This window comes from Macrotis lagotis, chromosome 1 (genome assembly GCF_037893015.1).
Source record: "Macrotis lagotis isolate mMagLag1 chromosome 1, bilby.v1.9.chrom.fasta, whole genome shotgun sequence".
NCBI lineage: Eukaryota > Metazoa > Chordata > Mammalia > Peramelemorphia > Peramelidae > Macrotis > Macrotis lagotis.
In genome coordinates, this window is record NC_133658.1 from 121,899,962 (window position 1) to 121,914,894 (window position 14,933).

The window sequence follows — 14,933 nt, forward strand, 5'->3', positions numbered from 1 at the left end:
TTAGCAATTCATTAACTATAAAATTTGTGTCCTTTTTGGTATTCTACAAATGTACTTACTAGGAATTGCAGACTTTTCCCTTCATTGTTTGCATTAATTCATATTAATGAATGATAAATTTTATGTCAGGATATCATAAGATTATATTTTAAAGGGCAGAACATTAATGTTAAATGTGCTGATACTAAATAATCAAAACATGAGCCCTGCGACCTATTTTCCATTACAGAATTGCAGTCATAAATTCACCCACTTACAAATGTTTTTGTTTTTTTTCTCCCCCCCTACTAAGGGCATTGGCCTGATCTGGTTTAGTTGACTTTCATAAGGGATTAGAATTACATTTTATGTAGGTTCCTTTTCCTGTGACCTATATTCAAAAATGACTCCCCTACTGACTGAATATTCAAATATTAATATATTATATTATCATGTTAATATGTAAAATATATACAATAGTATATTAATTGATTCTAATACTGATATATGTTAACATTTTAATATGTTCTAAGTATTTTTAATATATCACCAAGCCTGGTACTTGAATAGCCAGTCTTGTAATCAAATCAGAGGATTATTCATTTTGAAAACAATTATTTACTTTACAAAAATGAACTATCAAAAATTCTTTAAAAATGGACCACTTAAGATCACATGACTTAGACCTCAAAGGGACTTTAGTGATCGAGTCCAACCCACTCATTTTACAGATGAGGAAATTGAGTTAAAATGACTTGTCACAAAGGTAAGTAAAAAAAGGTCAGAATTTGAATCCAGGTCTTCTAACTACAAATCCAGTGCTTTCTCAGTCTGCCAAGTAGGAACAGCTTCAAGTATGATCTTTACAAGATACAAGCCTCCATTATCTGATGACAGGTTCGCTTCAGTTTGGAAAAACTTGTCACCAAATTGGCTGCTGGCTGGCTGATGGTTTCCGACCATGGTAACTCTTGAAGATAAGCTGCAGGAAGGGTGTGATTTACATTGGTGGAGGAAATACCCACACCAACAAAGTCACAGATCCTGGAATTAGTGACACAGGAGTCACTGAACTGGGGCAACAATTGTGCATGAACCCACCTAAACCTCTGAGACAGTCCAGGTCACAGAATATGTGAGAATATGTCATTTATAAATATTATAGGCTCTTTGTGATTTCATTTGGGCTTTTCTTTTCAAAGATACTGAAGTGATTTCACACTTCTTTGGTTCAATTTATAGATGAGGAAACTGAGGCAAACTGGTGACATCACGTTAAATATAGGTAATTCTCCCATCCTACTTAGCTATTCTATAAGGAGAAACTAATGTGAAAAGACTGCCATGCCCATATAGATGTCCCCAAGGTACTCGGTGTGCAGTGCCAACCTGGAAACCTCTGAAGGCTGCCATCAGTCTGTATTAGGTCACACACGCTCCCTTGATTATTAGTGTAAAACACCCTGGTGATTCACACCGTGGAATGTTTGAGCCAAGGATGTCGCCTCATATACTGCAGGGAAATACGGCTTTATCTGGATATTATGTAATCTGTCTAATGTAGCAAAGTAATAAAGGAATTTGGTGCTTTAAGGGAAAAAAAGACCACCTCCATTTTTTGGCTTTTGCCAGAGGGTTCCCTGCGGGATCCTCAGCTGGGCAGGTGATGGATGAAACTAGGGTTAGAACAGAAGCTCTCAAGTAGGTCAGTTTTGTCAAAGAGGCTAACAGTGGGCCCTAGACATTAACCCTTGCCACGCGGGGCCTGTGATTGGCACCCCGAAGTCCCTGGGTGAAAGGTCCCGTCCGGCCGGCCGGCCGCATTTGCCCTGCCTGTGTCCCGGGTCTGGCATGGCAGGAGAAGTGGAGCTGGTGCGGCCCGGGGCCGGCTGGCCCAGCGCCCTTCCCCGGCCTTTGCAGCTTGGGGACCCTCCTTAGGCCGGGGCAGGTGTGGGCGGTGCACAGGGCGGGGGGGGGGGGGGGGGGCTGGATCCCACTTGGGCCGCCCCCCGACGTGACCTGGGCCCAGCGGCCCTCGGGGTCCCTCGGAGACCCTCCCGAGTGCTCGGCGGGCCAGGGCCCGAGGCCAGGGCGGCCGAATCCGGGCTCTGGGCCTGGCTCGTGCAGGGTGGGCTCCCCGCGGGGCCGCTCCCGCTCGTCCCCGCCCCTCGCCGCCCCGCAGCACCTCCTCCCGCGGGCTCGGGCTCGGCCGCGCGCGGGCAGCGGACCACGCAGGGAGGGCAGGGCCCGGGGGCCGCGGCCGCTTCCCGCCCGCCCTGCGCCGCAGCCTCGGGGGCCCCCGCCCTGTGCGGGCCGCGGGCCGGTGAGCCGCCGCCGGGGCCGGGCCTTTATATGCCGCCGCCGCCCGGCCGGCACGCGGCTCTGCTCCACCCCGGTGCGCGGCGGCGGCTCCCGGAGCTGCCCCGGCCCCGGCCCCCGCCGGCCCCCCGCGCCCGGCCCCGGCCCCAGCCCCGGCCCCGCGCCCCCGCCCGGCCGGCGCCCAGTGTGCCCGTGCGCTCGTGTCTGCGAGTCGCGCGTGAAGGGGTGTGTGTGCGCGCGCGCGCCCGTCAGCGCCGCGGCCGCAGGAGCCCCGGCTGTGCGCGCCGGAGCCCGGCTCCGACCTGGGCCTCCCTCCCCCGGGACGCGGACCCGGCGCCCCGACCCCTCCCCCCCGGCCCCCGGGCCCCCGGCCGGGCCACAAGATGGCGGGATCGGTGGCCGAGCGAGACTCGGTGCTGGTGAGTGAGGCCGGGGGGGAGGGCCGGGGCCGGGGCCGGGCCGCGGCGGGGCCGGGCCGGGGCGGCCTTGCAACCCAGCCGCGCGCGGCCCCCCGCCCCTGCCCCGCCGGGCGCAGGGCGGGCGTTAGGAGGGGGCGCACGTGCGGGGCGGCCCGGGGCGCGGGGGGCGCGGCGGGCGCCCCGAAGTGCCTCTCCTGTGCTTCCGTTTGTAGAAACTAGAAGACGGGCATTTCCACAACTCGCTGGGGTCCCCCGTCCAGGCAGACGTCTACTTCCCCAAGCTGGTGAGCCCCCTGCCCCGCACCTTCCCCACCGCGTGCAGCGCCCTCCTGCCCCGAGGAGCCGGGCCGGCTCCGCCACCCAGCTAATGCTTCTTCTGCCCCTTCCAGATTGTACCATTTTGTGGGCACATTAAAGGCGGGATGAGGCCAGGCAAGAAGATCTTAGTGATGGGGATTGTAGACCTCAACCCCGAGAGGTAAGGCTCCGCTGGTATCCTAGAATTTGTGGGGACTAAACTGCTTTTCTTCTTACCTGCTTTAAAAAAAAAAAAAATGTTTTTTGTATAAAGATAGGGATAGCTTATATCCAGAAAGTTTCAGGGGAGGGGGCACAGCTTATGTTCAGGAATTCAATGTAAAAGCTATCAATAAAAATAAGGTTTTCACAAAGCATCAGGCTCCATCTGGGGATGGTTGATGGGAGTGCCTAGAGGAGAAGGAAAACTTCTCTTTCCCTTCCAACTTTGTGGTCTGGTGCTTCTCTTGCTTCTGGATCCATTTCCTGCCCAAGGAAATGCCAAGAAACTACCACGTTCCCATGAAAAGAATTTCTGTGAATCCCATCCATCATTTCTGCAGACTGCTATTTTTATCAAGGATTATAAATATAGACACACATTTTCCCTTTGACCTATAGAGGGGGTTAGGATCCTTTCATCATTCTTTTATGTGTTTTTTGAAGCCAAGATATGATTTAAAGAACCCATTACTACGGGATTTCAATGCAAGTTGATTGTTGTTCCTTTAGTCAACCTCTTGGGGCTATTTCTGGTACTGAGAGTTTTAGCAGTGTTGGGTTAGAGTATATGTAGAGGCATTCCTTTGATTGGGGACTCAGGGGTACAGGTTGGAGAAAAAGGGAGACAGACAACCCCTTCAGGGAGAAATAACAAAAGTGTGGATAATTGAAAATCTATTTATCATCCAAAATCCCAGTTTCCATCAATAAATTTTTCTTTCCCTCACTCTGCTGGCAGGTAGCAGCATAGCTGATTTAGGAAACAGAACTTGGGTAATCTAGAAAGGATGACTGGTAATCCAAATGTTGATCTTTCAGTTTTGAGATCAGTTTGACATGTGGGGACTCCAACGACCCTCCTGCAGATGTGGCCATTGAACTGAAAGCAGTATTTACAGATAAGCAGCTGCTCAGAAATTCATGTATATCAGGAGAAAGAGGTGAAGAACAATCAGCAATTCCCTATTTCCCTTTCATCCCAGACCAACCATTTAGGGTAAGTCCAAAGAACAATGTAACACCAATTGCATGGGAGTTTTGTGCATGTAACTAGTTGGTGGGTGGAGAAATATTAAGCTGCCAAAATTTTCTGCACATTCTGAAAATAGGCTGTCTAAGAGTTGTAAATATTTAAAATTTTAATTATTTAGAGGGGTATTGTATATTAATGCTTGAAATAGTCACTATTGCTCTGTCGAATAAATTGGATGGGTCCCATGAACCACAGAAATGAATGTGGAGTGTACTAGGAATAGAAACTTTTCACACAAACATCCCTACTGCCCCCCCCATCAGACTTGATAAGCACATTCAAATGACTCTTTGAATTACTCCCAAGGATTACATATTTTAGTCATTAAATGACAATTTACTTTTTCATGTATTTCTACTTTTCTTTAGGAATTGTGAATATCATTTCACCAACCTATTCACTGATACCTCCCTCCTAGAGTTTATGCCCTTGGGACTGGACTAGGGAGCGATAGGGTAATTCAGTCCTACCTTGTGGTTTAAAATATGGGAAGCCAGTGATAAAGTTTTATGGTGCCTCTTGTTAGCATATGTCCTACTGTTGGCAGCTATAGTTTAAAGGCTCCATGTCTCTTAATTAGGGACTGACCCTTTGTATAGTATAGTAGATAGCACCATTGAACCTGGAGTCAAGAGGCTTGAGTTCAAATCCAGCCTCAGACCCTCATTTTATATCCCTGGGCAGGTCTCTTAACAGCTTCCTGTTAAAATAAGTTTACTTATCTGTAAAATGGGAATAATAATAATAATAACACTGACTTCTCAAAGTTGTTGTGAGGATCAAATGTGATCATCTTTGCAATATGAGTATATATGTACTCATAAATATATGTACATATGTATGTATGTATATGGGCAGCTAGGTAATGCAGAAGATAGAATACTGGTTCTGACCTGAGTTCAAATTCAGCTTCAGACCCTTGATACTTCTTAGCTTGGTAACTCTCAGGGCAAGTCAATCTGAATTGCCTTGCCAAAAAAAAAAAAGTAAAAAAATGCTACACATTATCATTATTATAACCTCATTCTGAATAAAATTTGCCTTTAATCTACTGATCCTCATCCCTTACCTAGAAATTCTAAGCATGAGATATATGAGGCAAGAATTACCTCTTCCCAGTTTAAAAATAGAGTCAAAACAGTATAGTGGACAGAGGGTTGTACTTGAAATCATGAAGACCAGGGTTCAAATCCCACTTGTGATGTTTGGCAGTATGACCAGGTACAAGTTACTTAATGTCTCTTGGCCTCAGTTTCTTCATCTATAAAATGGAGATAATACATACATGTAGTATCCACATTACATAGCCTCAAATGAGATGATGTTCAATAAGACTTTTGAAAACTTGAATCTGTAGAAATGACAGTAGTTACTATAAACATTAGAGAATGTGAGAGAGAGAGACCTGTCCAGGCTGATACCCATTCACCCACCAGATGTGGGACTGTGGCCAACATGAGGGATTCCAAGAATAGGGACTCTGGATGGGAGTAACTAAAGCTTCTTGACTGCCATTTTGAAATAGTCGACAATAAATTGAACCAGGATCAGGGCCTTCTGTGTTAATCTCACCTCAAGAATGATCCTAATTAAATGTGATTAATGTCATGTGTGGAATCTCTCCTTACATGGTGAATACCCATGTCTTAAGAAACACATTCCAAGAGACCATTAATTACAGCCTGCGGTAGATTATTTAAGGTGTAGTTAAGGAAGAGAGAATGAAGGCACAGTGTTTGTATGGAAGTAGCTTATTTGACAGAGGCCCTGATGATAAGGTATGTAAGGTGCTTTGCAAACCCTTAAAGAGTTATATAAATTTCAACTATTCTTATTGGAAGTTGGTCCAGCATGAACTGACATGTCAACTTCTTGACCAAATAATAGAATCGTTTCACTTCAGGAATGAAATTAGTGGTAGAAGTTAGGTGGGTAAACAGTGGTGGTATCAAATAGCATATTACCCTTCTGCCAAGGACATTATCACTTCCTTGGTGTCGGATATTTGAAGGCAGAGCAATTGTGGGTCTGTAAAATGTGCCTATTCATTCCTAGATATTACAAGATCATGTGTTAGACCAAAATCATTGAAATTGTACACTGAATTCATCATTTTGTTTTCCCAGGTGGAAATTCTTTGTGAACACCCACGATTTAGAGTATTTGTGGATGGACACCAACTTTTTGATTTTTACCATCGAATTGAAACACTGTCCTCAATTGACACAATAAAGATCAATGGAGACCTCCAGATCACTAAACTTGGCTGACTTTGGTGCCGTGCTCATCATCCCTATTCCAAATAGGAGCAGATGCCATCATCTATTGTCTAGAAGAACAATCCTACCAAGATATGGAAACTTAACAAAAACAATACAAACAAAAACAAAAAGACAAGCTTCTCTGTGTGCAGTTTAAACCCAAAATGAGGACTTGAACCATGGCACCCTCATGAAGAAAGCTTTTGGGTAACAGACACTGAGCCGTAGTCCTGGAGCAAAGTAATACATTTATGCTGGGTTTTGTCCCTAGAATGTGTTTGGGGTCGTTTGTGGTTTGGGACTTAATTGGCTGCAATGTCTTCATCTTTCATTTGCAGAGGGAAGTCTGCAAACAAAAGTGCTAAATAATAATAATAATAATAATAATAATTTAAACACGGTATACCGAAAAGCTTTTTTTTTTTTTTTGTGCAACCATTGTTTCTGCACTGAAGTAGATTCATGTAGCACAACCAATAACATTTTAGTCAGGGTATTTACATAGAATGTAGGTTGTTCAAGTTTTTTGCACAGCATAATATTAATAGAGTTTTTAAAGCTTTCTTGTAGTTTATTTATTTATACTCAGTGTATGTATTAGAAGAATAAGCAATGTTATTGAGTACAGAGAATAGCAAGTCATGAAGTTTTGAATGTACAAATGACTTAGGTCCATGGGATAAATTTTTATCATCTTTGAAACACATATAATTCTGTTTGAATAATTGGGTTCTGGGGGTATCTATCCTTTATACCCCTAAAATTAAGCTCCTTTGTAATAGTTGATATAAATGTTTTGGGGGGGGGGGGAGAGAACTTTGCAGTAATTTAAGTAAAATAATTTCCCATGCTATTGGTCATTACATGTCACATTTACACTGATTTTGCTCCTTTCTGTGAATCAACATGATACATAATAGGGCTTCCCTAAGGGTAAATTCCTACTCTTTTTTTTATTTTTGGAATTTATACCATAGCTCATTATCTAATGGTTCAATTTATCAAAAATACTTATGAAGTGATTGTAAAAAACAATTTTTTTAAATTGTATTTTACAAGGACTTTCAACTTATTATGAAGAGGATGTTTGTGACCTGATAGATAGCAAAGTAAGAATACCAAGAGAACTCTGGATTTTAAAGTAAGGTATTTATGCTGTAACACCAATAGCTGCCGAATTTCAAAGTCACACAGGTCTCCTTTCAAATGACACTCTTAGTAATTTCCTAACCAGTACTTCCTCTGCTTTGGCTTACTGTTACAGACTGACAGAATCAATCATCTTCTGTTTCTATTGATCCATGCAGGGGGAAAGGCTAGGATTGAGGCTCGATCCTGACTAAGTAATTTCATTTTGTTTAGTGTGGACAGAATTTTGATACCACCTGCTGGCTGAGCTGATAAACAGGTGCAGTTTCTCTAGGGAGTGGTAGTAGGTACTATCACAATGTTTAAGAACTGGACTCTGAGCTCCACCCTGTGAGGCTGAGCTGGTGGTATTGGCTAGAACTTCAGTATTAGTAATCTTCCTAGGGAGGGCAGAGCATGGCATGGGAGGAGTCCGAGAGCTTCAGTTTGACTCCCAGCACTGCTCCCTTGTGTGACCTTGGGTACTTCTCTGGCCATTTTTGAACCATATAATAATGATGGTTTCTACAATCCTAAGAGTGACTGCAAGGGTGGGAGTGGAGTGGGGGAGGTGTATTTATATATAGTTCAGATTTTGTTAGTAGAATATTGAGTCTTGTTAAGGTCATGTTTGCTTTTTAGTTATTTTACACAACATGCAGACAAATGGAAATGACCAGTTTGTTTCCATATGTCAAAAGAAGGTAGACAGTGTTTCAGTACCAAAGTATAATCTTTTTTTTTTTTAAAAAAAGCCAAATCATGAGGTTTGAGGATTCTTCCCCATCTCAGAAAGTGTGTAACACAGTCTTACTGTGTTATATAAGAAGATTATTTATTCCTCAGATCTACTCTGCTCTGAAGAGTTTTAGGTACTAGTTTGGACTATACTGCCTTTGATCAACTTTTCTCACCTTATTCTGAAGAGAATTTGTAGCAAGCAATCTATTTATAGCCTAACTGAGCTCTGCTCATCATTAAATGATCACCTTTAGAAGGTAACCCACCAGCTACATAATTCAGCAGAAAATAGAGGTCACTTGAGTGTAACCAGCTGGAAACTACTCAATTCTGCCGACTTATCACTGAACCAATTAACAGGTCTTTAGACGGATTAGCAGCAAAGGTACCGTGTTAACCCTTTCATCTCAACTCAGATATGGCCTTGAAAGCCCTTAATAAGCCTCTTCAGGAATGCATTTTAGCCATGAGAGCTTGATTTGAGTGCTGCTAAATTGAAAGGTGAATAATCCTGTGATTTTAATCATTTTTTTAAGCTTCAATTTGAAAATAATTTTTACCTCTTCTATGAGGTCTAAGGTGGGAAATGAAAATGAGAAGGTACAGTTTAAAATTTCACAAGAAAATGTTGTTATATAGATGTTATATACTGAATACCAGAGCCCTCATTTCAAAACATGATTAAAATCATCCCAAATATCAGATTAGACTAAAGAAAGAAAAATTAAGCTTTACCTAGGGTCCTTAGCCTCCTTTGTGTCATGAACCCCTTTGGCAATCTAGTGAAACTTAGGGACCCCTTCTCAGAATCATTTTTTAAAATGGCATAAAATAAAGTAAAAAGTTACAAAAAAGGCCAGTTATATTGAAATACAGTTGTCAAAGTATTTTTAAAAACAAGTTTACAAGTCCTTAAGTTTAAAACCCCTGCTTTAGACAATCTTATTTCCTTCCTACAATATGATGTCTGTAAAACAAAATTGAAATTGGTGTCTTCTCTTTAAATTATTTAAGGAACTTTAAGATTTTGTTTGGACATGCTTCCAGTGAAACAGACCTTCATATTGAACTCCTTGAGGTTCCCTCATAAAATTGATAGAATGATTTTCATTTTATTCAACCCCCCCCCAAAAAAGAGGGAAGGAGAAATGTTGCCTTGACATTCATGTAGAGATAGTATTCCTATAAGAGATTTTCAAAGAAACACTTTCTTATTTTCTTCGTGGTGTAAACTGTTGCTGATGTGTTATCCTATGTCACTGCTGAAAATTATTTGCACTAAAATAAAAGAGCATTTTGTACAAAGTGTTTTTCACATCTTCTAATTTATTTATTGAGCACCAAGTATGAAACAATGTTCTATACTCCTTTCTGAACTCCACCTAGTGATTTTATCTATGTCAGCAAACTGATCAAAGGCTAGTTTTTTATACTGCATGTATGTTGCAGATGTTTGAGAAATAGTGAATGGATGAGATCCTAGCCATATTTATACTGTTTTTGAGATCGTGTTTAAGTTTCTCTTCTTTGTTTTTAAAGCATGCTTCTGGGAATCAGGAGAGAAGCAAAAAAATAAATCTCTAGAGGGTGATAGAAACAATAAGCTTTGACTTTTTATTGCATAAATATCTGGTAAAACAGTATTTTGGTACATAGGAATTTAGCAAGTTTCAATCAACAGTTACTAAGCATCAACTGCAACTGTTATGTATACGTTATATTTAGTAGGCACTAAGCAGATGAAGGATCCAGGTCCAAGGTTATCTCTCAAGTGGTCAGGTATCTGGAGACTTGAAGAGTTCCAAAGCCAAAGGAGCTGCTATACTATTCCTGCTGGGTAACTTTCTGTATGAGTCGATACTAATCTTCACAGCTTTAACTTAAGCTGGGAAAGAGTTTTGAGGGAAAAGATGCTGTCTGTCAAACCCAAATGTGCTTCTCTCCAATTGGGAAAGTCCCCTCAGACAATATACCTCTAACACATGACCATATTAACTTCACTTCTCTTCCCCTCAAGGCTAGAATAGTAGAGGACTATATGGCTTCAGGTCACTCTAAATATAATAAAAGAATTGAATTATCAAGTAATGTGGGGGCTGTGATAGTTGTGACTGATTTTTTTATATCTGCCTATAAACATGACATTTCAGTGTTCATCCAAGGCAAGTCAGGGTCATTGTCACAATTGTTATCTTTCCATCTGCCCCTCTAAAATACAGAACAGAAAAAAAGTTTGCTTTACAAATCACAATTTTTTTTTAAACCCACAAGATTGAGGATGTTTTGGGGAAATTAATTTTGATTTATACCAAAAGATGAGGGTGGTGAGCCACACTATAATTAAGAAAAAGTAGGAGTGGTAAGGGGAGTATACTTTATGGGGCTGACAAAATTACTCTTTTGAAAAACTAAGTACTGGGTTACGTTTCTAGTCACTTGATATGTTTTCAGAGGTACATGTTTATATGTTGAAGTTTGGGAAACTTACTAAAAAGCATTTCAAAGGGAAACTATAAATTAATACATAGCATATTAGTCTTAAAATACCCTTCCATAAGAAAAGTGTAACTGAGTTGAAATGTGCTCCTTTGTATCCTATGTCAAAATACATTTATTTGCCTTAAGTGATATTCATTCTTAGTTATTTTAATTTAATGTTTTACTCCCAAAAGATTGTTTAGGAAAAAAAAAAGTAGAGAACTCCCATTCAAAAAGAAACAATTAAAATGGGTATATCCAATATACTCTACAATACCCAATTCCAGTACATGGGGGAAAAATCCAGATGTTTTCCCTGGCTTTCCAATCATCTCTTAGAAAAATATGGGATTATGTGAACAATAGCCAAGGTTAGGAGAAATCATTGTTTACTTGATATAGTAACATATACTATACCCAAATAACATACTTTTATGTAGTTAATAGCCTTTTCCTGTGTTTCTTGGATTTTGAAGAATATTTTGATCTACAAGTTTTTCATGAATAGTAATTAAATATTCTACTAGTAAGCCCTGCACTCCCTTTATGTGATGGTGTCCACTGAACAATATATACTACATGTCATAACTAAGTCTATGATGTTAACCCAAAATAAAATAGAACTTATTTTACTTGGATAGTAGACAATAGGAAATCTAGCTGACTAAGAAGGATGAGGAGTAGGAATGGGAAGGTCTGTTTCATCAATCCTATGTCAATCATAATTTGGGCAAGTCATCCATCTATCTGCCTTCCCATCTAGAAGATCATAGGATCCTATGATACCTGTTTATGAAATGAGATGACAAGGAATTCTATGAATACAAGATAATGTTTATTATGATAACATTATGATAATCCAGGGTCAATATAAATGTAAAACTAATTTCTTTACTAATTCTCTATGATTTTTATAATGAAAACTATTAAAAGTGCATTTCTTGGGGACAGCTAGGTGGTGTAGTGGATAGAGCACCAGTCCTGGAGTCAGGAAGACCTAAGTTCTAAGCCATCCTCAGATACTTAATAATTACCTAGCTGTGTGACCTTGGGCAAGTTACCATTGTTTTGCCAAAAAAAAAAAAAAAGCATTTCCTTGAGTGAATATTTTAAATTATTATTATCTAATTATAAATATGCAACTCTGAATACTGAAGCAAACATTAGAGGTATATTACATGGGGCATAGTAGCTAGGTGGTACAGTGGCTAGAGCATCAGCTCAGGAGTCAGGAGCATTAAATTCTCAGATACTCAATACTTACTTAAGCTGTGTGACCTTGGACAAGTTACTTAACCCCACCCCATTGCCTTGCAAAAAAAAAAAGTATGACTTTCAGAAATTTTTAAAGAATTATACTCAGAATTTTTTAGTTTTTATAAGAGAAGCATAGTGTCCCTAATGCAATGATAATGATATTCAATTCAGTTCAAGGGATTATTTTTTATTATTTTTTAAAGGAACCAAAGGTATGCATTAAAGGACTTGAAAATATGCGAATCCTACACCATATCTATAAACTATAAAGACACTCTGTGAGAGACCTATTAACAAAAAATGAATGAGAAATATGTTTATATATAAACATATATATGTATATATATATGTATATATATATACATATATATATATATATATGAGGTGGTATAATTTGTTGCTTTTTGGTTCTAAATGATCCTTACCCAAATTTCTTTCATGTTTCAGTCAATAGGAATAGACTCTAGGATCCAGATACTTTAGATAAGCTTAGAACTGATTACTCAAGTAGTTGACTCCCAATCAGTGATAAGTCTCATAGTAGAATCATGCCCTATAGTTATTACTTTCTTACTTCTATTTGTGCATTCTAATATCCTTCAAATTTAAGCCCTGGTAGATGGAGCTCTGACCTCAGAGTCAGGAAAACCTGGGTTTATCACTGACTCTCTGTCATTGATTCCCACCAACCTGCTTTCCCCAAGGCAAAAAATCCTGTAGTTAACATTTGGTATCACCTTATTGACATCCTTTGTCTTAGAGAGATAACGGATGTTCTCCCTAGAGATTTTAAAGCAAAAACTAGATAGAAAGATTAGAAGACCACTCATTGGAGACATTATAAAACAGAATTTTTAGGTATTGCTTGGACCATTTAGTACTTGATATCCCTTCCAACACAAATGCTCTATGATTCTGTTTGCTATTCTGTGATATAACAAGGAGAAACTGTTTCTATGACTTTTTTTTTAATCACCCTATCTGGTTGATTATTGATTATGGAGTAATCAACCATTTAGATTGAAAAGTAAAAATATAATTGTTTTTACACTTAGGAATCATTAATTTCATGTCATTGTCAAGATGACTTTTGACTAGTCAACTTAAAAAAATCTCTTTCTCTCACAATCCTTCTGTATAGACCAGCTTGAGACCTCCAGCCTCTACATTTTTGCTAGTATTGTTACTCATTACTGGAATATCTTTTCTTCTTTATTAGTTTGCTGAATTCCTACCCAAATATTTATTTGTTGATACATCCATTTATATTAGGACTAGGTCTCTCCACCTCCCCCAGGCTAGAAATGCAATCCCAATCCGGCATGAGATCTTTGATCTGCTTTGTCAATCACCCCTGGTTGGGTAGCCTGACCCTAGCCACATGGTATTAGTTTCTTTTTTAAGTTTTTTTTTCAAGGCAATGGGGTTAAGTGGCTTGCCCAACACAGCTAGGTAATTATTAAGTATCTGAGGCCGGATTTGAACTCAGGCACTCCTGATTCCAGGGCCAGTGCTCTATCCACTGTGCCACCTAGCCGCCCGGATTAGTTTCTGATACTTCATTGGCTTATTAATGACCTCAATGGATTCATCAACTTCAATCTCCTTGGCATCAGTGATTACAGAACTGAGCCACCACTCCTGCCTACACCCAAATTATAAAGCCAAATTCACAGGTCACTTTCCTCTACCAAGCCATTCTTGCTCATCTTACTTCACACTGGCAATAAACTTGCCCATAATACTTCATATCATATTATTATTATAACTCTCTCTGTAATACTGTATACTACAGACACTTGTATTTGTGTCAGATATCTCTATGAAATAATAAATTCAAGGGCAAGGAATTATGTCTTATCTCCATTTCTATATCACAAAATAGTACCCATCCCATATTTGTAGAATGAATTTATGGAGTCAGTCTTGGCTGATAATATATATGGGTTTCACAACCTCAAACTAACACAGGGGGTGGGGAGAGAGAGAGAAAGAGAGAGAGAGAGAGAGAGAGAGAGAGAGAGAGAGAGAGAGAGAGAGAGAGAGGAGAGAGAACTGCCAAATCTGGGCTATTCAACCAACTTTGATATCTACCTACCACCCATTTCTTACCTGTGGCTCCGAGAAGATATAGCATGAGCAGCAGCTACACTGTCAACCATCTCAGCAGAGGAGCTAAACCAGGTTGAGGGTAATTAATACGCCTCAAGTCTGTTGGTGAGTTAGGGGGATGTCTACATCAAGCATATGAAGACTTTTCCTGGCAGAATGGGCAGATAAGAACAATTTGTTCCAATGACCACGAAGGCTGTTGGAGCAGATAAAGAAGCCAAGGCCATTCACTGAATCTTAAGCCATTGCCAATCATTCTGACTTTTTTCCTTTTCCTGGTGTCTTTCTTCCGTGACTTTGGAAGAAAGAATGAAGCTGATGACTTTGTGCAAACTCTGCTTCACTTAAATCCGGTATCATTGGTCCTCTTGAAAAATGAAAGACCACCATCAACAACAACAGCTGCCACCACTACTACTACTCTCACCACTACCATACTACTGCTACTGCTGCTGCTGCTGCTGCTGCTGCTACTACTACTACTACTACTACTACAATTACTACTACTACTACTACTACTACTACTACTACTACTACTACTACTACAAGGTAGAGTAAGATGGAACAAAGTGAAGAATCTAAATGATTCTCTAGGAAGATTTGATGGGGGAGAGGACACTTTCATCTAGGGAGATGGGGGGGGAGAATCAAGACTTCAATCTCTATGTGCCCATTTGGGGTTTTCTT

At 40.4% G+C, this 14,933-nt stretch overlaps 1 protein-coding gene across 1 annotated transcript; it reads left to right on the forward strand.

Annotated features, from left to right (window-relative positions):
- Positions 1 to 2,554: 2,554 nt before the first annotated feature.
- On the forward strand, positions 2,555 to 9,704 carry LGALSL (galectin like). Its single transcript, XM_074207223.1, has 5 exons — positions 2,555 to 2,717; positions 2,930 to 3,001; positions 3,107 to 3,195; positions 4,056 to 4,233; positions 6,396 to 9,704. Exons 1-5 carry the CDS (start codon positions 2,682 to 2,684, stop codon positions 6,537 to 6,539), a joined length of 519 nt encoding a protein of 172 aa, XP_074063324.1. The 5' UTR covers positions 2,555 to 2,681; the 3' UTR covers positions 6,540 to 9,704.
- Positions 9,705 to 14,933: the final 5,229 nt, after the last annotated feature.